The sequence below is a fragment of the Molossus molossus genome, unplaced genomic scaffold (genome assembly GCF_014108415.1).
Source record: "Molossus molossus isolate mMolMol1 unplaced genomic scaffold, mMolMol1.p scaffold_m16_p_1, whole genome shotgun sequence".
Lineage (NCBI taxonomy): Eukaryota > Metazoa > Chordata > Mammalia > Chiroptera > Molossidae > Molossus > Molossus molossus.
Window position 1 is genome coordinate 111,042,722 of NW_023425344.1, and position 23,732 is coordinate 111,066,453.

General features: G+C 41.7%; 1 protein-coding gene across 1 annotated transcript in view; it reads left to right on the forward strand.

Moving 5' to 3' along the window:
- ST8SIA6 (ST8 alpha-N-acetyl-neuraminide alpha-2,8-sialyltransferase 6) overlaps nucleotides 1–23,230 on the forward strand; it is a 134,090-nt gene extending 110,860 nt beyond the window's left edge. The window contains exons 5-8 of the mRNA XM_036243883.1: nucleotides 14,180–14,324; nucleotides 18,138–18,250; nucleotides 21,185–21,277; nucleotides 22,762–23,230. Coding sequence (XP_036099776.1) covers nucleotides 14,180–14,324; nucleotides 18,138–18,250; nucleotides 21,185–21,277; nucleotides 22,762–23,230 — 820 coding nt within the window. The remainder of the gene's footprint in view (nucleotides 1–14,179; nucleotides 14,325–18,137; nucleotides 18,251–21,184; nucleotides 21,278–22,761) is intronic.
- Nucleotides 23,231–23,732: the final 502 nt, after the last annotated feature.

The window sequence follows — 23,732 nt, forward strand, 5'->3', positions numbered from 1 at the left end:
TGTTCTGCATAATAAACTCTCCCAAAACTTGGCTCACAGCAATGATTTAATATTCGTTCACAGTTTCGGGGGCTGACGGGCCTTAGCTGAGGGGCTCTGAACTGGGGACGTTCATCCAGGGGCAGTCCGGAGGGACAGGCGTCAGCGCACAGCTCGCTGGGGCCGCTGCCGGCGGCATTGCCCTCCTGGGGCTGCCATCGGGGCGTCTTCTCAAAGCTCCGCGTGGGGCTTGAGCTTCGCACCGTAGGGTGGCGGGGTTCTCTGAGGCAGCGTCCAAAGAGTGAATATTTCAAGAGAGCCAGGCAGAAGCCCCGAGGCTTTTTATGACCGAGCTTCAGAAGCCCGAGAACAGCGGTTCTGTGCCCTTCGCTCCGAGTAGTCGTGCAGTTGGCCCCATTCCGGGGGAAGAGTTTAATCTGTGCTACTTGATGTGAGGAGTAACACTTGTTTTTTTGTTTTTGAAAACCTTTTTCATTTTTAATTACAGTTGACATATAATATTCTATTATTTGCAGGTGTAGAGCATGGTGATCAGACATTTATATAACTCACAAGCTGATCTCCCTGAAAAGTCTGGTACCCACCTCACACCACACATGGTTATTACAGCGTCAGTGACTATATTCCTGTGCTGTACTTGACATCCCCATGACTATTTTGTAACGACCAGTTTGTAGGTCTTAATTCCTTCCCCCTTTTCACCCATCCTCCCAACCCCGCTGTCATCTGCATCATCCGTTTATTCTCTGTATCTGTGACTTTGTTTCTCCTTTTTAAAAAATGTTTTAGAGAGAAAGGGAGAGCTAGAAACATCAATATGAGAGAAAAATATTGATCGGTTGCCTCCTGCACACCCCCTACTGGGGATCGAGCCTGAAACCCAGGCATGTGCCCTGACCAGGAATTGAACCACGACCTCTCCATCCACGGGATGATGCTCAGGCCACTGAGCCACACTGGCCAGGCAAGTTTGTTTCAGTTTTGATGAGGACTAACATGTGTCTAGGGAGAGAAGGAATTGATGTGGCCATCTTTGGAGACCAACTACAACACTGGGTCCCTGCCCTGTTCTCCTGGTTGACCACACCACCTTTATTCAGACCCTCCCCCCAATCTGTGCTCCTCCCTGAAGCCAGGGTGTACATCCTAAAATACATATCTCATTGGGTCACTACCATAAGTAAGACTTTCAATTACTTGTCCTTTCCCATGGAAGAGAGTCTAATTATTTACCTTGTCTTGCTTGTAAGACTCCTCATGATACGATTCTGCAGTGTCCCCCACCTGGTACTCTACCTGCTGATACAGACAGACTTTCTTTCACCCTTCCTTTCTCTCCCCTCCCCCCTCCCGGCTTTTACACTCCCTGTTCACTTTTTCTCAGTCTTCACCCCTCCACCTCTTTCTCTTGCCTTACCTGATTAACTGCTGCTTTTTTTTTGGTTTTCTGCTTAAACTTTGTTTCTTCTGGGGAACTGAGCCTTGACACCCAAGTTTGGATTGGATACCTTCCCATATGCTCCTGCCCACAGCACCGACTCAGGTCCTTGAGTTGGCATGAATGTGGAACCGGAGCCACATTAAACTTGCTTTCACTTTGCTTTATTACTGAACCAGCAAAACATAAATACGGCCCTGGCCAGTTTGGCTCAGCGGTTAGAGCGTCGGCCTGTGGTCCAGAGAGACCCGGGTTCAGTTCCCGCTAAGGGCACGTACCTCGGTTGCAGTTTGTCCCCGGCCCTGGTTGGTCGTGCGGGTGGCAGCCACTCGATGTGTCCCTTTCACGTCGATGTTTCTCTCACTCTCTCCCTCTCTCCCTCCCACTCTATCTGAACAAAAAAAAAAAAAAAAATGGAAAAAATGTCCTTGGGTGAGGATAAAAAACAAAAAACGTAAATACGAGGTAAAGGATTCAAGCGAGTGGATGTCCCGCTCAGGGCAGTGTGCGCAGCCTTTGGAGAGTGAGTAAGGGCCCAGACCCCAAAAGGTGGGCTCCCTTCCTTACACTGGCAGGCATGTAGGTCTCAGAGGTCACTCTGTCATCATAAAAGGAGGTTCCCGCTGGGCTACAGTGTCACCCGTGTACCCTTGTGGGTTTTATTTCTTGTGTGTCAGTGGTATACAGCAGGCCTAGCCCGGCTCCCCACTTTCTGGTCCCCCTTTGCAGTGCAGGACTGAGGACTGGTGTCCTTGTTTGCTAAGGTTTTCTTCTGCCAGACGACAAGCTCTTCGTGAGCCTTCACTCGGCCCGTTTGTCCTCGTTATATCCCTAACGCTGAGACAAGTCGTTAGGGCTTGATCTGCTGGATAAATGTACACACGAATGAATGAATGAAATCTTCCGTTCACCTGAACACTGGTCTGTTGTCTACACTGGCCCTCCGGCTCGCCCCCTCACTCTGGCTGTTCCATCTCTTCTCCTTAGTGTCTGACCCTGTCTTTTCTCTCAGGAGCTGTCTTGGTTGGACGCTGTTTCACTCTTTATGCACAGAGTTATGAAAATTCAGCACGGTTGGAAAATCTTTCATCACAATTAACAAAACGTCTCAGACGTAGACATTTCCCCATAAGGTCAGGGAGTGTATCTGCATGTTCTGTGACAGAGGCAGTGAGGCCGTGTCAGTAGCATTATCCCCTCAGTGTGTCTCTGCTACACGGTTTACTCGTGTGTAATAAAGCAACATGTACAGGGAGGCCAGGCAGCGGTTAAGAACTCGTGGACATTAGATGTGGGTTCAAATCTCAGTCATGTCATGTACTAGCGGTGTGACCTCGTGCAAATAATTTAGCCTTTCTCAGCTGCCACAGCTGCAAAATGAGAATAAAAAAAATACTGATAATAATGGTGTTTTCCTCATAGGGCTGTGATGACGATTAAGTAAGTGACTGTGTAAAGTGCTTAGAAGAGCCCTGGCCGGTTTGGCTCAGTGGTTAGAGCGTCGGCCCATGGACCAGAGAGTCCCGGGTTCAGTTCCCACTAAGGGCATGTACCTTGGTTGTAGTTTGTCCCCGGCCCTCGTTGGGGTCGTGTGGGTGGCAGCCGCTCCATGTGTTTCTCTCACGTTGATGTTTCTCTCTCTCTCTTCCTCCCACTCTGTCTGAAGATAAATGCAAAAATATCCTCAGTTGAGGATAAAAAAAAAAAAAAAGAAAAAGAAAAAGAAATAAAGTGCTTAGAAGAGCGTGTGAGACATAGCAAGAGCCACGCGTGTGTTGGCGGTTATTATGTATGCAACAATGGACTTGAACGTCAAACTCATGTTTTGCTCTTCATGCTCCTATCTGGGCCGTCTCGTGGCTCTCTTTCCGGCCCTTCTGTCCAGTGCTCTGCGGGGTGAGTGTCTGCATCTCTCTCTGGATGTTCCATGGTTTCTGTGTCCTGGCAGCTTGTGTGTGTCTTTCTCTTCCTGTCTTCATCTCTCCGCCGTCCTCAGGATTTTCTTCCTCTGGTTTCGCTTTGATGTGTCTGTCTCTGTTCTCCTTCTCTGCCCCTGCTGTGTCCATCTGTCTCTTTTTCCTTTTTCTGGGTCTCTCTAGTTATTTCTCTCTTCACCTTCCACCTTTCCATTTCTCCTCTGCAGGTACCCACAGTATAAAAACTCATGACTAAAACATCTTTTCTGAATTCATGAAATAGTTCCTGTTCTTTTCAAACTTTTAGAACCTGTGGGTACAATGTATTCTATTGTTCTTTGCTTATACGATGTTGAAGTGATTTTCTTCCCTTGCAGTTCAGTGACCCTTTATGTGGAAAAGATTCCCCTATGTTGCTGGCCTTTCCTTGTCAAACACAGTGAGCAGACCTTTAACCACCTTTATTGCTGTGCTCGGAAGCCTTTTTCCATTTTCTGCTTCTCCCGTTGTGCTGCCCCGGAGTGAGATGAGGTCGGTGACAGGGTCTCTCACGCCTGACATGGCCCCGGGGTCTAGCACAGAGCGCTCTTGGTGAGTGTTGGTAAAATTAATGAGTTCCGCTGGGGAAGGCTGACAGTCAGGGGGAGACTGGGCAGAGCATCCTGTCTCGGGGTCCTTGTCTTAACTCCTGGCCGCTCTTGTTTATCCCTTATTCTTGTTCCTTCACCTCCTACTGGATAGATCTCAAACCTCCCAACCCCATTCCACGCCTGCCCTTTCCACTCTGAAATCGCTTGCTTGATGTGGGCCCTTCTCATCTTCATCAGGCAAACTCTACAACAGATGCTCAATTCCTTCCAGTCCTGCTTCTCTCCGGTCTCCTTCGGCTACTGTCCATCCTCCATTATCTGAGTGATTATCACCAAACAGGTTTCCTCATTCATTGAACGGATGTTTATCCTGAGCCTCCTACATGCTGGGCACCAGACTAACACCATCAGGAAATCTTCCCCTGACCCCCAGGTCCTTCCCTGTGCTCTTACCATGACCTCGTCATACCTTAAAATACTATATTGAAATTAAATTGACATACCAGTTATATTTTGTGTCTGTCTTTCCCGATGTTGGCAAGCTCCTGGAGGGCAGGACTCATCCACACTTCACTCACATGTGGAATTAAGAATCTGTAAGTTGTAACCTCATGTCCTTGAACCATGGCCGTTACTCAGTGGGTGCTCAGGAAATAGGCTGAGTCATGCTGGGCACCAGTCCTCATGCTGTGTCTTGAAGTTACACAAGTTACATCTAATTCCCCCCAAGTCTGTACAGTATTTGAAGATAGTTATTGATCTTCTTGAATCTGTCCTTCGCTGGTCTGGGCATTATCCATCTTCATCTGTCATGGATTTCAATCCCTCTACCATTACAGATCTTTCCCCCTAACAGGCCCTGGTTTCTTAATATACTTTTGAAAGCAAAGTTTCCACAGCAGACCCAAGCTCACTAAGTGTAGTTTGAGTAACACAGAGTAGAATGTCTCTCTCCCTGCCTCTGTTCTTTCAGTTGTGTTGTTTCAGATCACATTTGACCTTTAGGAGGCCTGTGCACCCTGCTGAGTTATATCAAGTCAATTTAAAGCCTGCAGATCTTGCCCGGCTGGTGTGGCTCAGTTGTTGAGCATTGACCCATGCACCAAGTGGTCGCCAGTTTGATTCCCGGTCAGGGCACATGCCCAGGTTGTGGGCCTGATCTCCAGTGGGGAGCATGCAGGAGGCGGCCCATCAATGTTCTCTCTCATTGATATTTCTATCTCTCTCTCCCTCTCCCTTCCTCTCTCTCTAAAATCAATAAAGAAAAATAAATACATACATAGATAAATAAATAAATAAATAAATAAAGCCTGCAGATCTTGTTCACTCCTTAAAGGGCCTCTGGCCAGGGATGGCTTATTCTCAATGTCCCAAACCAAATGGTTCTTTCTCTCCCCCTCGCCCATGCCCCTGCCCTGCGGAGCAGCACACGTGGGCCCACATGCGGGCACACGCACTGGGGCACGATGACTGTGCACACGGCTGCCTGGGGTCCTCCCCCTGGTGTGATACCAGCATCCACAGGACATGAGAGGTGCTCTGAGCCCACAACGCTCTGACTTTTATTTTTAAACATGCTTCCAATTAGGAACTGGAGAATTCTAGAAAAGTCTGTTGGGCAGTAAGATATGGTCGTTCAAGCAATGACATTTTACTCATTTAATCTCCCCCCACTGTTTTTGGAGAGAGCACTGTGCCCCACGCTGCCTTGTAGGGCATTGACTGAGAGGGAGCTCGAACCCTAGATCTGAATCTTGGCTTTACCACTGACTATCCTACAATTTGAAGGGGAGGAAAAGTAATTTTGCCTCTAACCTTCTGAGTCCTTACTTGAGACACCCTTAATAAAAGGCAGATTAACAAGAGAAACACAGAAGTTAATTGACACACAGACCTCATGTATTCATGGGAGGCGCCCCGGGAAAGGCGAGGAACTCCCCAGGTGGCTTAGAACTCAGCTGTAAATGCCACGCTAATAAGGAAAGGAGAGGGGGGAATATAGGTCTTTTACGGGAGAGTCAGTAGTTGTGGGGGAAGAGGAGGGTCCTTAGAAGAATAGATGGGGAGCATGATCGTTTGTGACAAAGTCTGTCTGGGTGTAGCATCAAGTTCTCGTCTCCTCTGTGATCAGAGCCCATCGCCCTGGCTGATGAAACTGTTCAGTAGGGAGTTTATGACAGCTGAGCTCCTCTGGGAAAATCTGTCTTTAAGCAGATAGAGAGAGTTCAGAGAAAACCTCTTTCTGCATTTACTGTTTTCTTAGTGCCTAAGGCTGAAAATAATCAATATAGCCAAGTGGCATATTGGGGGTGGTTGGAACATTCTGCCAACCTTTAAATTCATCCTTATGATCCTTTCTGTTTTCTTCCTAACCAGATCAGAAACATCATAAAGGCAGAGACTGTGTATTTTACTCACCAATGTATCGTCAACACACTTCACAGTGCTTAGCATCTATTTAGCTGCTAAATAAATATGAATTAGTGAATGATGTGAGATGTGACCTGCTTACCTTTTATAAGCCTGAGTTGTCCTCAGCTGTAAAGTGATTGTCAATTATACCTACTTTGTAGAGTTATTGTGGGGCTTAAAAGAGATAATGTATGGCCCAGCTGGTGTGGCTCACTGGTTGAGCGTCAACCCACGCACCAAGAGGTCGCCAGTTTGATTCCCAGTCAGGGCACATGCCCAGGTTGTGGGCCCGAGCCTTAGTGGGGGGCATGTAGGAGGCAGCCAATCCATGTTCTGTCTTATCGATGTTTCTATCTCTTTCTCCCTTCCTCACTTGCTAAAAATCAATAAAGAAAAAATATTTAAACAACAACAAATAAATCCTTAAAAAAAAGAGAGATGATATATGTCAAATGTTTAGCACCTAAGGACAATGCACTAAATATTTGATATGGTTACTAGTGGTCAATCAATGAATTGTATACTGTAAGGTAGGGACTGAAGAAAGGCAGAAAGGAGGGCACCAGCAGGACAGAGGTGGGGGGTGTATCGCTTGGCCTAAGCCTTGTGGTTTTGGTGAAGAAAAAGAAATGTGACTGTTTTAGAAATGATTGGGGTGGTAAATAAGTCCCTTGAATTTCTGAAAGTGCTTGTATTTTAACACTCTTTTTCTTGGGAACCTTATTATAATCTTAGAGAAGGTTCCCCCCCAAGGTAGCTCTGTTATACTTAGAAAGGGCCTGTAGCCTCTGGCTCGCCCTGACTGCCCCCACAGCTCATTAGAGAGGCTCAGAGATTTGGAGCAGGAGAGACACCGGGAGCTCTGGGCTGGGGCAGTCAGGCTGTTAATATTCAGAGAGTCCTATAGCGTGTAGCACACTGTAAGCCTTACGCGGTCATCAATATTTCATGGAAATCCGGGAAGCATCCCATTTAGAACAAAGGACAAATTTTGACCTGAGACCTGAAATGAATCAAGAAAGCAAAACAAAAAAAATAAAAATAGAAACAAAGGAAATAGCACCTACGATGTGAGAGAAAAAGGAATTTTCACAATTTTAACAAAAATCCCTTTCTCAGAGGTCGATTCATTACACCAACTGTGATGCAAAGATGTTTTCCCACATTTGAGTCCATAAATCGAGGTGAAACATTCGGTCCAGTTCTCCCAGGACCAGCCTATTTCTTGAGAGTTAAGCACTTTTAAAAGTAGGTGAACTATTTTCAGTTTGGGAACTGAGTGCAGTGCAGTGGGTCCCTGTTCTTTCTTGGGTGTAGTGGGGAGCGGGCAGTATTCACTTTTTGCAACTGGATCATGTGGAGGAAGTTGCTGAAGGTATGGCACAGGGAGAACTAGATCATCATCAACCCAGAGGATTCTTCTCCATTTGATACTGGGGCACATTGGCTGGGCCACTTGACTTCCTTGACCTCCTGGGGGATCCCGTAGCTCCTCCATGTAGAATGAGAACCTTCAGTGTCTCAAATATATGTAGGGTTTGACACATTTATGTAATATATATTTTTGCAGCCTTTGAGTTGGTCTGGGCAAATTGTCAGCATGGTGCTACCCACGTTATTTTGGGGACCACTGTGTTCTTGTGGTGACATTATGGAAAGCATCCTAAAGGAAGAAACTCAGGTGAGGGCATTAAACTCCCCACCCCCAACTACAACATCCTCTAGTATAAACTACAGAGACCTGAATGTCAAAACGGCATAGGTTTCAGTCATAGACGGCCTGTGTGCCTTGGTCATGTCACTTCACCTTTCTCAACACCTTTTCTCATCTCTACAATGAGAATAATAACATCTTCTCCATCCCTGGTTGTTGTGGGAATCAGATGAGGTCACGGGTGTGAAAATCTCTGGAAAGCGCACAGTGCGTTACAAGTGTAAGGTTCGTGCATACTGATCTGGTTGGACATTTACTACTGTGGAATGTGAAACTACACGTTACAGACACTTTAGATGTCGTGGTCACAGCATGTCTTCCAGTGTCTCAGTTCTAGTTGCGAGTACAAAGTACCATGGATTGGGTGGCTAATAAACAAGAGAAATGTGCTTCTCACAGTTCTGGAGGCGGACGTGGGAGATCAGGGTGGCAGCTTGGCTGGGTGTTGGTGAGAACCCTCTTCCGGGTCGCCGATGGCAGCCTTCTCTGTGTGTCCTTAGTGGCAGAAAGAGGGAGCATGCTCTCTTGTGACTGTTAAAAGGGCACTAATCCCATTCATGAGGACCCCACCTCATGACCTCATCTAATTCCAATCACCTCCTAAAGCCCCATCACATAGTAAGTAGGGTGTCAACATATGAATCTAGGAAGGACACAGATGTGTAGTCCATGACATTCTGCCCTTGCCACCCCCGCCACCAAAATAAGTTCCTTCTCACACAATAAAAACACATTCATTCCATCCCATCAGCCCCAAAGTCTTAAATTTGTTCCAGCGCCAATTCCAAAGTTGAAAGTCCAAAATCTCATCTAAATATCATGCAGATCAGGCGTCTGCGAGCCTTTGGGTACATTCATCCTGAGGCAAAGTCCTCTCCAGCTGTCAGCCTGTGAAAGCAAGCACTTTATGTGCTTCCAAAATATAGTGGGGGACAGGCATAGGATAGACATTCCCACACCTAAGGGAGAAATTGGAAAGGAGGAAGATTGACAGACCCCAAGCACGTCCAAAACGTAGTAAAGCAAACTCCACGAGATGCCAGTTCTCAAGATAATCTTCTGTGGCTCCGTGCTCTGCCCTCCAGACCCTATGGTGATGGTCCTGCCCTGCAGCCGGCCGGGCATTCCCTTCCCCGTGTCTTCGGGGGCCCTGCCCTCAAGGCTTTGGGCTGAGGCCCTGGGGCCCATTGAAAGCAGGTCTCCCCTTCTGTAACTGAGAAGGCAGCCCTGTTGATCTCTGAATCACCTTTGTGATCATTCTTCCCTTGTCTTCAACAACAGAGCACGTTGGTAGCCAAATCGCTTTATAATCCCATCCTTATAAGATCCAAGAACTCCAACAGCTTTCCTTCATTCCTTTCCATCTCGTTCCTCTTCAGTTCAAACTGGCATTTTCCCTGCAGGTGTGGCTGATTAAATCCGGGGTTCACACCCACCTTAATCTCCTTACCCAGTGTAAACTTGGTCCCATGTGTAGTGTTCTCTCCTGAGCATACTTGCTCATTTTTGCCATATGTATAGGCTGAGAATGTACAAATCTTTAAATTCTGCTTCCCTTTTTATTAATAGGTGTCTCTTCAAGTCACTTCCCTCTTCTTGCATTTTACTGTACGCAGTCAAGAGGAGCCAAGCTGCTTCCTCAACATTTGCCTTAGAAACCTCCTTAATTAAGTATTCAGTTTCATTGCTCACAACTTCCACCATAAAACACTAGAATTGTAACACAATTCAGTCAAGTTCTTGCCACTTTATAACAAGGATGGCCTTTTCTCTACTGTTCAATAACACGTTCATCATATTGTGTGAGACCTCATCAGAATGGCCCTCGCTCTCCAGGTATCGACCAATGTTCTTTCCAATCAGGATCACTAATGTTCTCTTTAGGATGGAAGCTTTGTCCACAGCTGTCTTCTTTTCTTTCTGAGGTCTCACCAGAAGTACCTTGACAGTTCTTTTCATGACAATCTAGACTTTTTCTAGCACATGCACAGAACCCTTCCAATCTCTACTATTACCCAGTCCCAAGGCCACCTCCACGGTTTTAGGTATTTGTTGCAGCAACACCCCCCTTCTCCGTACCAATATCTCTTAGTTGGGGTTTTATGGGAAAACAGAGCCTCGTGGATATGTATGAGCACACAGAAAGAGATTTATTACAAGGGGTTGACTCATGTAATTATGGAGGCAAGTTTTATTATCTGTCATCCACAAGCTGGAGACCCAGGAAAGCTGATGCTGTAAGTTCCAGTGTGAGTTTGAAGGTCCCAGAACTGGAGGGCCAATGGGGTAAGCCTTTGTCTGAGAACAAGGAGCACCAGGGACCAAGAACAGGAGAAGATGGATGTTCTAGCTCAAGCAGAGAGCAAATTTGCCCTCTTCTGCCTTTTGTCCCTCAGTGGATGGGATGATGCCCGCTGCGTTGGTGAGGAGATCTTCTTCACTTAGTCTGCTGATTCAAATGCTGATCTCTTCTAGAAACACCCTCATAGACACACCCACAAATATTGTCTTACCAGCTATCTGGGCATTGACTCAGCCCAGTCAAGCTGACGTAAAAGTAACCGTCACGTCTAGTTGATATCGTGTCCTTCATTTCTTAATGTCTCCTGCTCTTTTCACAGAGGGTGAATATTACCGTGCCCTTCCCTGTGAACATATCTCATCACCAAGGATCAGAACTTACTGTTTGGGGGCATGATGGGAGATGGAATAGCAGAGATAAAATTCCATTTTTGTTTGTTTGTTATAAGCAGCTCAGCGTTATATGGACACTGGTTCTTACAGGGTCCCTACCACATGGATGAGCTGGGAAGTGACAAAGAGCATACATTTATAATTCTGCCACTGTATATAAAGGCTTAAAAAGTCCCATTAGTTAGTGAAACAAGGCAGGCTTCAGAAATAACAGTTTGGATCATTATTCTGCCATTTTTTCCTCAGAGGTTATTATGAGTGACGAGGTGTTTAACTTTGATTTGGACAGTGATTTCTCTAAAAGTGTGAGGATAGGAGCCCCGAGCTCTGGCACCCTGTGCCATGGAATCTACTCTAGCAACCCAGAGGTGCCAGCTACTGATACATGCAGCAACGGACATGGATTGCCAAAACATTTACGCCAAGAGAAAAAGTCTTTTTCAAAAGCATGCATACTATATGATTCTGCTTATATAGATTCTAGAACAGACAAAACTAATTTTTGGTAAAAAAAAAAATCACAAATGTGGTTGCCTCAAGGTGAGGGAGGACTGAAGACAGATTAGGAAGGGATATGAGGGAATTATCTGGGGGTTCGTAATATCCTATATCTTGATATAGGGGAGTGGATAACAGGGGTGTATACATCTCTCAGAATGTACCAAACGCACTTATGATTTTATTGTATGTAAAATTTACTCCAAAATAATGAAATACATGCTGAAGTGTTTAGGGGTAAAGGGTACTGACACCTGCAATTTACTTTGAATTGTTATAACTACAATAATGGACTGATGGATAAATACACAATAAGACAAATAAAGTAAAAAGTTAATTGTCCAGTGTAGCTGGTGGTTATTCAAGTGCTCATTGTTCAATTCTTTCAACTTTCCTGTAGATTTGAAAATGTTATAATACAACGTTAAAAATATAATTTCAGAACAAAATATATTAATATTAAAAAACCAGAAGGGTATTCTGGTTAGTGGGAGGGTGGGGGGGAGGTTGGTGATGTAATATTCTTTTAAGCACAGGCTATCATTAGAAAAATTAAATTACTTGTCAAAGCTAAATGAGAATTAATTCCATCATCTTTTCTCAAAATGGGGCCTAAAAGAGACATTTAAAATTATAAACACATAAGGTTTTTTTTGTTTTTTGTTTTTTTTATTGTAGTTTATATTCAACATTATTCTGTATTAGTTTCAGATGTACAGCATGGTGGTTAGACAACCACATACTTTACAAAGTGATTTCCACCAGTATTTCAAGTACCCACCTGAGCCCATGCATATTTATTACATTATTGACTATATTCCCTGTGCTGTACTCTTCATTCCTGTGACTATTTTGTGACTATCAATTTGAACTTCTTAGTCCCTTTAACTTTTTCACCCACCCCAACCTCCTCCCCTCTGACAACCACCAGTCTGTTCTCTGCATCTATGAGTCTGTTTCAATTTTATTTGTTCATTTGTTTTGTTTCTTAGATTCCACATGTAAGTGAAATCATAAAACACGTAAGGATTCCTGAGCTTGCAATATGTCATGTGAATGCTTATGATTAAATTTATAATTAAAAATTACTTAGTATTATGTTTTGACTATACATCACTTCATTTTCAGGTATTTTTTCTTTTGCTAATCTCTTAAATTCTGAAATACAAAGAGGGATGATAAGTAGGTGATAAGATTCAGTTAAGAAGAATGTATTATTTTAAATGAACTGATAAAAAGTATTGTTGAAAATCTTGATTTTAAGGTACAAATATAATGAGAATTATTGGAATTCAGGAAACCTGGATTATATTTCAAAATGACCAGGATAGATAAGAACATTGTACTTTTATAAAGGGACAAAATTCAGTAGGAACATATACAAAAGTAGACCCTTCAGGTATACCAGAAAGCCATAACAAAGTGAATGAATTCAGGGTGTTAGCACTGCCCATGGTCAGCTCTGCCCACTGAATAGTGGAGAATGAGTAAAGGCTTAAGGGGGAACAAGATGAATAAAATTACAAAGAAACAACAACAACAAAAAAAAAACACTCCTCCGAGGAAAATCTGAGAGAAGAGGAAATTCTACAAAACTCTTTAAGACTGAAAAGGCCAAGTTTTGCTTGCTTACCGTTTTCAATTACATGAAGTGTTTTCCTGAGGAGATTCTCTGAAAAATTAACAAGGGAAATGGATTTAAGTGAAGTACTAGTTCAGTTGTGCAAATGGAAGAATCTCTTGACTTCAAGGTTGATTCAAGTCTAGGATAATTATCAAGAGATGTAGCCCTGGCCAGTTTGGCTCAGCGGTTGGAGCGTCAGCCTGCGGACCAGAGATTCCTGGGTTCGGATCCCGCTAGGGACACGTACCAAAAAAAAAAAAAGATATACTGTGGGATCTACATCCCTGGAGGATTATGTAAATAAACCTAATATGAAGCCTGAAGGTGGGGGCAAACTCACAACAAGGACTTTTTCTGGGTTTTCTTTCTAATGATGATATTTCACTCCACAGTAATAGATTTGAAATATAGCTTGGTACTGAGTTACATTTTTTTCTGGGCTTTCTATAAGGAATGGCAACTTTAAATTTGCTTCACTTAAAAATTCACTGTATTAATGTATAGCAATGTTACTGTAATTAGAAATACTTGAAATTTGCTAAGAGGGAAGATCTTAAGTGCTCACAAAAATATATATATAAAACATAATAACTATGTGAGGTGATGGATATATTAGTTAGCTTGATTGTAGTGATTATTTAATAATCTATATGAATATCAAAACATACAGTTTTACACTTTAAATACAATTTGTATTTGTGAATCATGCCTCTAGAGCTTGAAAAAAAAAATCACTGTAATGAATCTTTTCATGGATTTGTCTCATAGTAAATGATGGCATATTGCTTTGGTGACTGCTTTGATTTTTTAAAATATTTTTTTCTTTATTGATTTTAGAGAGAGAGAAAGGGAGAGGGAGAGAGAGATAGAAACATTGATGAGAGAGAACATCGATTGGCCACCTCCTGCATGACCCCCACTGGGGATCGGGCCCACAACCTGGGCATGTGCCCTGACTGGGAATCGAACCGACGTCCTGTTGGTGCATGGGTTGATGTTCAACCACTCAGCCACACTGGCTGGGCTTAATGAGTATTTTCTATTTGTGAGAGGGTCCCTACCTACATATAAGTAAGCCTGTTGACATTCTTTGCTATTTTACCCACCAAGTTGCCATTTCACCGTGCAGGGCCAGTTAGAATGAAATGAGACAAAAACGTCTTCTTTGTAAATGATTTCTTTCCTTCAGAAAGTCAATGTGGCAATATCCTCTTTTGCATTTCCCATGGTAGCCTGTATCTTTGGTTTCTTAATCTTATTCCGTGGCTCACTTTTATTCTTATTTTTTTGCAGAGCGAAACTTGCTTCCTGTTGTGATGCTGTCCAAAACTTCATTGTTTCTCAACATAATACTCCAGTTGGGACTAACATGACTTACGAGGTGGAAAGTAAAAATGCAATCCTAATTAGAAAGAACATTTTTAATATGTTTCCAGTGGTGAGTAGAGATTTGTTGTGGTTTATTTGTGTCATCGTTCCAGGCGAATTTCCTCTCACTTTCAGTTATAACTCTTAATAATGGAGGAGTTCATTAATTAAAAGACCATGCTCTGTTGTATAAGATATGTATAGCAGTCCATTTTAAAAAGGCAATTTCGAATGCATGGTGGCTCTGCAGGGGTGATGTTTATGTCTTAAATGATAAGCTCTTCCCACTTCTTGAGTCTTCATGACTCATCCTTGAACGAGATGAGCTACTTGGGCTTTCTGCACAGTAATTACTGGCGCTTAGGAGGATGACCATTTTTCACCTGCAATCAGAGTCTTCCAATTGTCAGTGTAGTGACCGAGTCAGTTCCTTCACACACACACACACACACACACACACACACACACACACACTGTAGGTTTATGCAGTTAATCTTTGGGAAGTAAATATGTAAGAATTTTTGATCAATAGACATAACCCCCATAGACAGATTTTTGCCTGTGTTTACTGATGTATCCCAGTCTCCTAGAACAGATCCTAGTACAAAATGCACGTATCACATATTTGTTAAAGTAACTAATGAATAATGAATGATAGAGTATCAATACAAGAGGAAACCTGTCCCTTAATATAAATTCAAAATTGGGAGAAACTTTTGTCATAAACAATATCCCATTGCTTAGAAACATACACTCTCAGGAATCTTTTTTAATTGTTTGATTAAGAGCAATTAGGCCAAGTCAATATGGTCAAAATGAGATCACTTTATATATGTAATTTACCAACTATAGACTATTAGTTTCTTACAATTAACTTTTTTGAACATTTGACTTCTTACAACTAATTTATTGTTCATCATATAAGTTGCTTCATTTTTTAAAAAATTATTACAATTCAAAGGAAGATTATTTTTCTGGGAATAAATGAAAATAAATAGGAAACAATAAAAAATGTTACACGTTTTTGGAGAAAAAAGGGGGGCAAAAACGTAACTCATAAAACATTCTAAAATGTCATCACGGTGCGTTGAATTACCAATAATTGGAAAGACAATAATTAAAGAATATTTATATTCCCTGTCAAGGAAGGCGGGAGAGTTCCCCAAGGAGCAACCCTTTCATCCATGCAACTTTTGCTAGTATTTTTCTCACTTTAGACTGACCAGAACAGAGAAGCAGCAGGTATTTTTTTGCTTCTAATTAGCACCTTGAAAAGAATAACTTAACAGAGGCTGGATAATTCTGCATGCAATTAACGATATTTATTTTCCAAATTTGTAACTGATTTTTAAAAGCTGGGGCAGGACATTTCTGAGGCTAATCCAGTAACAACCGCAATGCTAGGCAGCAGTTTCTGTGTTGCTTAAATATTCCGGGTTCCGTGGATGTGGCTCCTGGGGGTGCCGACCTCTTCGCCACCTCGCTTCCTGCGCGTCCTCCTTGTCCTCCCTGCTCAGTTCTGCTCTGCTGCACTCAGCTCAGAACTGCTGGGCAACACAGCAAGAGACCGCAGTGGATGCTTTTGATGAAACATGGTGAAGTCACCTTCTCCAAAAACTTTGCTAAGTAACTTGCAAAGGAAAACCAACTTGGTTTTCAATCAGAGTGAGCAGTGTGCAGACACTGGAGTTGTGTGCATTTGCATTTTCTTAGGAGGTTTATGTTAGGGAATGCTGATGTTTGTAACTTATTTAAATTCTTCCTGAACACTGAGATCCCAAAGCATATGGATGGTCTCCCCTGGCTGACCAAAAAGCCAGAGAAAAAGGTACACTGTTTTGACTGCTTTCTTGGAAATCTGCTTCCCTCAGTAACCTTCTCTATTGTGCCATAAAAAGCCTATTTGCATCCTACCCTATCTATAAAATTCAGAATTTATTGTATTAGTTATTGTGTGGTTAGTAAACGCTGTCTGAAGATACCTTGAGCCAGAAGTTTAGTGACTTGAAACTCCCTGAGGTATTTGGGAACCGTTCCTTTAAGAGCCAGGCAATCTGCTAGGCACTGCGGATACAAAGAGAAAAAAGTTGCGTACTTAAGTTAATGTTTTATGAACCAGATGGGAGAAGCTGTGTAATGTATAGGGGTTAAGAGCAAGGACTCTGGCACAGACTGCCTGGGTTTGAATCCCAGCTCTGCCACTTTGTAGTTTTAACTCACACCTCCGCTTCCCATCTGTAAAATGCTTGTACCGTTGTTGTGTGGATTAAAGGCCTTGGTAAGTTATGCACTTGGTAGCCTTGCATAATAAGTACTTTATGGTTTTTAATTTTTAAAGACAAACCCAAAAGTGCTGAAAGAAAGTTCTTTTGCTTGTCAGGCATCTCCCAGAGGCACCAGCAGGAGCAGATGGCAGTCACAGTGATTCTGGGGTCTGCCGGGCGGCCCAGACCACACTGGCCTCGGGGTGTCGCTGGTACTGCTGGAAAACTGGATTTGGGGGGTCAGGTGCCCTGACTTGTAGCATTTGCTCATTTTAGCGATGTAAACACCCCCAATGTGGTCAATTTTAATTTACCAATGGTTTAACAATCCGCTCATAAAATTCCTGAATGTTTACCTATTGCCTCTCACAAGCTCCTCACAAGTAGGCTTCAGCACGACGCTGGGGCCGCACCAGGCTGGGACACTAAGTTTTCTTCTTATTCCTCAACCGAGGATATTTTCCCATCTATCATTAGAGAGAGTGGGAGGGAGGGAGTGAGAGAGAGAAACATCGATGTGAGAGGGCACATCGACTGGTTGCCTCTCACATGACCCCGACCAGGGCCGGGGATGAACCTCAACCAAGGTACATGCCCTTGACCGGAATCGAACCCGAGACTCATTGGTCCACAGGCCGACGCTCTAACGGCTGAGCCAAACCGGCCAGGGCAGGGTGGGACACTGATTTAAAGTCACTGCACTGTGCTAGGTCGGCAGTGAAAGACGAGGAAGAATGAAAAGTAATAAACATACTCTCTGCCTTGAGGACTCAAATTCTAAAGAGAAAAATAGGTTCCTCGGGACCCTGTCACTGTGGAATATGAGCTGGCGCCCTTGCTGTTGGTCAAGGTTACTCCATTCCTCCAGGCAAAGCGACCAGCAAAGGAAAAGTGTAGTGTTGGAGTGAAAAGTTATGTTTCAGACTGGGGAGGACTGAGAGAAAGTGGGAGTCTTTGCGGGTAGGCAAGTTGGGTCCTTGGGAAAAATTAAAAGATTCAGGGCTGGGAAATTAATTTGAAATATGCCCCCACAGAGTGGGGAGGCCTCCCTGAAATGCCATGGCTGGGCATTTGCAGACATGGCAGGCATAAGTCTCCTACCACCACTGAGCCTGAAGGTCTAACTATTTAAGAAGCACGGGAAATTTTGCTAAATTAGCTATTAATTTTATTTCTCAGCAAAGAGGATATTATACCACTTTCCAATTGCTCTCCTCTCTCTCTTTTGCTGAAATCGTTCCTGTTGGTAAGGCACAATGTGGGATTTTGCCGTTCTCATTTGATCTAATCATGTGATGTAAACTGCATTATATTACATGTTGTATACAAATATATTATGTTTTGAATTATTACATTATGTGATATGCTGTGTGTTTCTTTCCAGAGAAATAATAAGTTTAGAGGACTTTTTATTTAAGTCATAAGTTGATCTACGTGTTATGGTATTGCTACTTCTCTGTTTCTTGTTTTATTGTGTGTGTGTGTGTGTGTGTGTGTGTGTGTGTGTGTGTGTGTTTTCCTTAGCATGTGTGAACATTAAGCTACTTGAATTAAACTGATGATGCTTATGGTTCTAAAAGTAAAACTATGTCATGGTGGTTTTTCCTTTTCCCTGCTAGTCGCAGCCCTTGGTGGAGCGCCCTTACAATCAGTGTGCCGTGGTTGGAAATGGGGGGATTCTGAATACGTCTCTCTGTGGAGCTGAAATAGACAAATCTGACTTTGTTTTTAGGTAAGAAAATCAGCTGGTTTCTGTGAACCAAAAACCAGTTGGATATTTTACAGGGTCGGTGTGAAGATCAACTATCAAGTTTGACCTTTGAGCTGTGCTTTTTAAGTCTACAAATTATTTTGGTAGGCTTTCCTGCAGTGTTAAATGGGTCATTAGTTCCTCTGACTGTGGATACCAGATGGATGAAAATGTTCCGTGATCATTTACTTTTTAGAAGCTCTGGGTGAAATCATGGTGCAAGAGGACCAGCACTGCAGGACTTGTCAGAGCCTTCATTGTCTTAAGGATATTGTGGCTCCTCTGACTTGAAATGTAAAAAATTTGTGCAGCTTCTAAATTATGTTACTTTTAAATGTTTATATCTCAACACCAGCTAGCTTGCAAAAATAGAAACAAAAGTGGTTTCCATGTGTGCTTGTACTCATAAGCCACATTACAGGGCATCTCTTCTTTCAGAGTATGAAGGAAAAGTGATTCATCTCTCTGAGAATGGATTGCAGTTGAAATGCACCTTTAAAATATTTTTTTAATTGATTTTTACAGAGAGAGGAGAGGCAAGGGAGAGAGAGAGAAACATTTAGGGGAGAGCAAAACATCGATTGGCTGTCTCCTGCACACCACCCACCAGAGATTGAACCTGCAACCCAGGCATGTACCCTGGTCAGGAATCAAACCGGCAACATTTCAATGCACAGCACAGTGCCCAACCAACTGAGCCACAACTGCACCTTGTAAAAAGGTAAATTGAAATCTCTTTCTTCCTATTTCAAGAATACTGATTTTATACATCAGAGAAGATCCTTTGATCCTTATCTATTCAATGCTGCCCTTTTTAGCAAATAAAAAAGAAATTGATCTGTAGGTCCTTCCTCACCTTAATCTCATTTAAAATGTTTATGCTGAAGGTAATGACAGAACAACAATTATTGGGTGTGTTCCTCATGATGAATGTTAAAGGGGCCAATACCTGAATGATTTAGCCGTTGGTTACTAAAAAGCCATCATGAAGGTAAATAATTCTTCTTGTAATAGACTTTTTAGAAACTTAAAATTCCCCTAAACAGCTGTGGTATCATGCCTAAATATCCAATTGACTTTATGCACATATAGAAAATACAAGTTTATTTAAAAAACTTTTTTTTAACCTCAACAGCTACTTAATTTATAACTTCAAAACAAATACATATAGCCCTGCTCAGTTTGGCTCAGTTGTTAGAGTGTCAGCCTGCAGACCGAGGGTCTCAGGTTCAATTCCCAGTCAAGGACACATGGCTGAGTTTCAGGTTTGATCCCTGGCCCCAGTCGGGGTCATGCAGGAGGCAACCAATGGATGTGTCTCTCTCACATTGATGTTTCTCTCTCTCTCTGTCCCTCCCTCCTTTTCACTCTATCTGAAAATCAATGGAAAAATATCCTTGAGTGAGAATTAACAAAAAGATAAATAAATAAATGCATATATTTCTGGAGTCTACATTTGCTGATGGTAGGTACCTTTCTGCATATAGAGTTCCCTTTGAAGTTTGCCTTACAAAGCAAAAGGCAAAATGAGAGCTAGACGTCACTGGTGTCATCAAAATGTATTTACTTTGTAAGCCTGTAATTATTTTGGCTGTACATGTTCATATTTTATAAAAACAACCTGCAAAGTGCTTATTATTACTATTTTTTTCATTTTAAAAGATTGGAGCTATCAGTTGGTATAAGGAACCAAGGTGACGAATGGCTTTCCTGTACTACTGTGTATATACAACACCCAGTATTTCCTGTAGCAGTCTCCTTTGGTACTACTGTATATGGAAATGACCTTTTATTCTTCAACAGAATATGAGACTGTCCTAGAAAGTAGACTTGTTTACAGGAAGCCAACTATTGAGGTCAATTCTGGTCTATTATCTATGATTAGTGTTTTCTCTAAAGTGCTATATTTAATTACTTTCAGATATATCTTTTTTATCAAGGTGGGAAGTACATGTTTCATTTGTTTGTATGTTTAATAGAGCATGGAACAGAATTTTCAACTTCATTCATTCTTCAGAGCACATGAACTTTAAGTAGACTTCCTTAAGAAAAGGAAGAGATGCTCCTTTTACATGTATAGTTTTAAAGACTAGGTCTATTTGAAATTCTGTCAACGATACTTAGGGAGTCATAACCAACTTTCCCTTTTCTTGTGACAGAAATATAATTACTCAAAATGACAATTTTTAATTCGTTTTCCAATGTGAAAACAAATTAGTACTCAAAAGAGTACTAAACATCATTATAACAATATTAAGATTTTAGTTATTAACAGCATAATTTGGTGAGAAAACTGTCCATTTGGGAATCAGGAGATTTTAGTTTTTAAAAAATATATATAATCTTTGTTCTAGCAGACTCTATAACCTTCATCACAATTCCTCAGTGTTTTAAAATCTGTAAATTGGTGATGATAAATATAAATAATAATTTTAATAAGACGAGTGTGAACTCTTCAAAAGCTAGGCAAGGTTTAATTGTCATTTCTAGTTTTGTTACATATAAAGGTTTCAACCAATGTTGAAATCATTGATCAAATTTGTATATTTTATGCAATGTTGAATCAACTAAGAGTTCAGTACTTATTAGTTTTAAATAAAAATCAGATAAATTCTGAGGAACTCTTAACAGCAATGATTTTCTCAATAAAATGTTAATGGGGGGAGGTGGAGGATGGTATAGGGGGACAAATGGTGATGGACAGAGACATGACTTCTGGTGGTGAACACAAAGTAAAGTGTGCAAATGTGCTGTGGAAGTGTGCACCCGAAACCTATATAATTTTGTTAACAAGTGCCACCCCAATAAATTCAATAAAAATGAAAAAAATGACGGTGATCACATATGTATGTATTTGTATGTATGTACTTTATTTTTTAAGTTGTATTTTGAAAATAATTCTCTTCCAAACTTCAGGTGTAACCTCCCCCCAACAACAGGAAATCTTAGTAAAGATGTTGGCAGTAAAACCAACCTTGTGACCGTAAATCCCAGTATCATAAGACTAAAGTAAGTACATCCAATTTACATCACAGCTCAAGAACATTTGTTCATCATTTAGCATGTTTCTGAGTCTGAGCACCAATCTTATTGCTGAGACTGACTTGCAATACAGCCGGAATGGCTTTGTGGGGAAATATACAAGAATGTATTTGTAATTTTTGAATTTCTGTCAAGGTTGTGGCTCATAAGAGATTATGACCCGTCAGACTTGTAATGTTATAAACTAAATGTTGCGCATCAAATAAAAACTTACTATCTCTTTATCTTTTTTTATAATAGTGAAGTTACTCTTTTCAATTTTCTTTTGGAATTTTAGGGTTACTCTTTTACCTTGGTAGTACTTTCTTGAAAAAAAAAAAACCCTAATCTATTTGGCAACTTCAGAGCACAAGCTTAGAAGAACCTGGCAAAACTTGATCTTCACTTTGGATAGTATATTACTAAAGAATAATTCCCATGTTTCATTTTCCACATGTCACTACCATGAAATGTTGGTTGGTTAATGCAAATTGTGTACATACTTTTACTGTATTATTTTAATCAAAAGTGATTAATAATAGTTATTAATAGCCCTGGCCGGTTTGGCTCAGCGGTTAGAGCGTCGGCCTGCGGCCCTGAGAGACCCGGGTTCGGTTCCCGCTAAGGGCACGTACCTCGATTGCAGTTTGTCCCCGGCCCTGGTCGGTCATGCGGGTGGCAGCCACTCGATGTGTTCCTTTCACATCGATGTTTCTCTCTCTCTCTGTTCCTCTCTCTCCCTCCCACTCTACCTGAACAAAAAATGGAAAAATGTCCTCGGGTGAGGATAAAAAAAAATAATAATAATAATAATAGTTATTAATAGAATGCACCCCTCAACTAGTTCTAATATTTTTTTAAATAATGTAAAATATTGCATCTGTATTCCAAAAGCTTACTTTCAAAATACACACAGTTGTGATTATTATTTAAATTAAACATGTAGAGAGCTATCCCAACACATTAGAGGAAATTTAAAAAGTATATGTTTGTGTGTATTTTTAGGTTTTCTAAAGGAAACTTATTTTATAATCACATATGTACAAAAGGTGTACAAATCACAAGAGTACAGTTCAATGAATTTTTCTAAATGTATAGATAGTTTAAGAATGTCTGATGTTTGAGAAAAACATTTCATCTTTATAAATTTAGAAGGTGTTTCAGCATCAAAAAGCAACTTAGAAAAAAACTATTGAGATTGAAGATCAAAGAATATAAAAAATGTGTGTCCAGCAAGAAAGTAAAAATAAAATCCTAGAAATGCCAATAGAGAGAGATTAAGGCCTAGCCCTTGATATTTATAAGATACTTACTGTGAGTTTTCTCTGTGTCTCTGGTTTGTCTTTTATATACGCAGTGATATGCATGGTTCAGTTGTTCTGACCAGAGGTAAATTTAGCCTGTGTTACCAAAACCACTACTTTGATTATTATTGTTATTATTATTGTTGTTGTTTTTTTAAAATTTGGCAGATACAGGAACTTAAAGGAAAAGAAAGCAGTATTTCTGGAGGACATTGCAGCCTATGGAGACACATTCCTTCTTCTGCCAGCGTTTTCCTTCAGGGTCAATACCGGTGCCTCTTTTAACGTGTACAACACACTGAAAGAGTCTAATGCAAGACAAAAGGCTGTATATTTCCATCCCAAGTACCTGAAGAATCTTGCCCTCTTCTGGAGAACTAAAGGTGTCACAGAGTATCGCCTGTCCTCCGGCCTGATGATCGCGAGCGTGGCTGTGGAACTGTGTGAGAACGTGAAGCTGTACGGATTCTGGCCGTTCTCGAAAACCACACAGGACACGCCTGTCAGCCATCACTACTACGACAACAACTTACCGAAACGCGGTTTCCACGAGATGCCCAAAGAGTACAGCCAAATTCTCCAGCTTCACGTGAAAGGAATCCTCAAATTACAGTTCAGCCAATGCGAAGCATCCTAAGCAAAGGGACTTCACGTGGGGATAGTGTTAGTGTAACCCTATAGGTGAGTAACGATGTTTCCGAACACAAAAACTGGTGGTTGTAGGGTATAATAGGAGGAGCCCCAAACTTAGTTTGATCAAAGCTCCCCACTAAGTGTGCAGCCTCACTTGTTCTGATCTTCAGTTTCTCTGCCTGTGAAATGGGGACCAGGATGTCTAACTCGTGTTAGAAAAATGTGAAAATCTATGAAAACTCTTGGCAAAGTATTTGCCTGAGGCAGGGACTCAAAGTCTGTTTCCTTGTTGATAATTGTAACGTTTCCACCCTCACCAGACTGAGAATAAAAGGTGTGCTGTCTTGGAGACCCTTTCTGGGGAGAACTCCTTATTGCCAGTACTCACTGAGGTTCTTTCTCTGGCAGGCCTCTGTATTATCAATAACATCCTTCTCATCTCTCCTCCTGTCTTAAAGAGTGCATATAAGAGAATTATGTGCTTAAACAAGAAACCTTGGGCTATT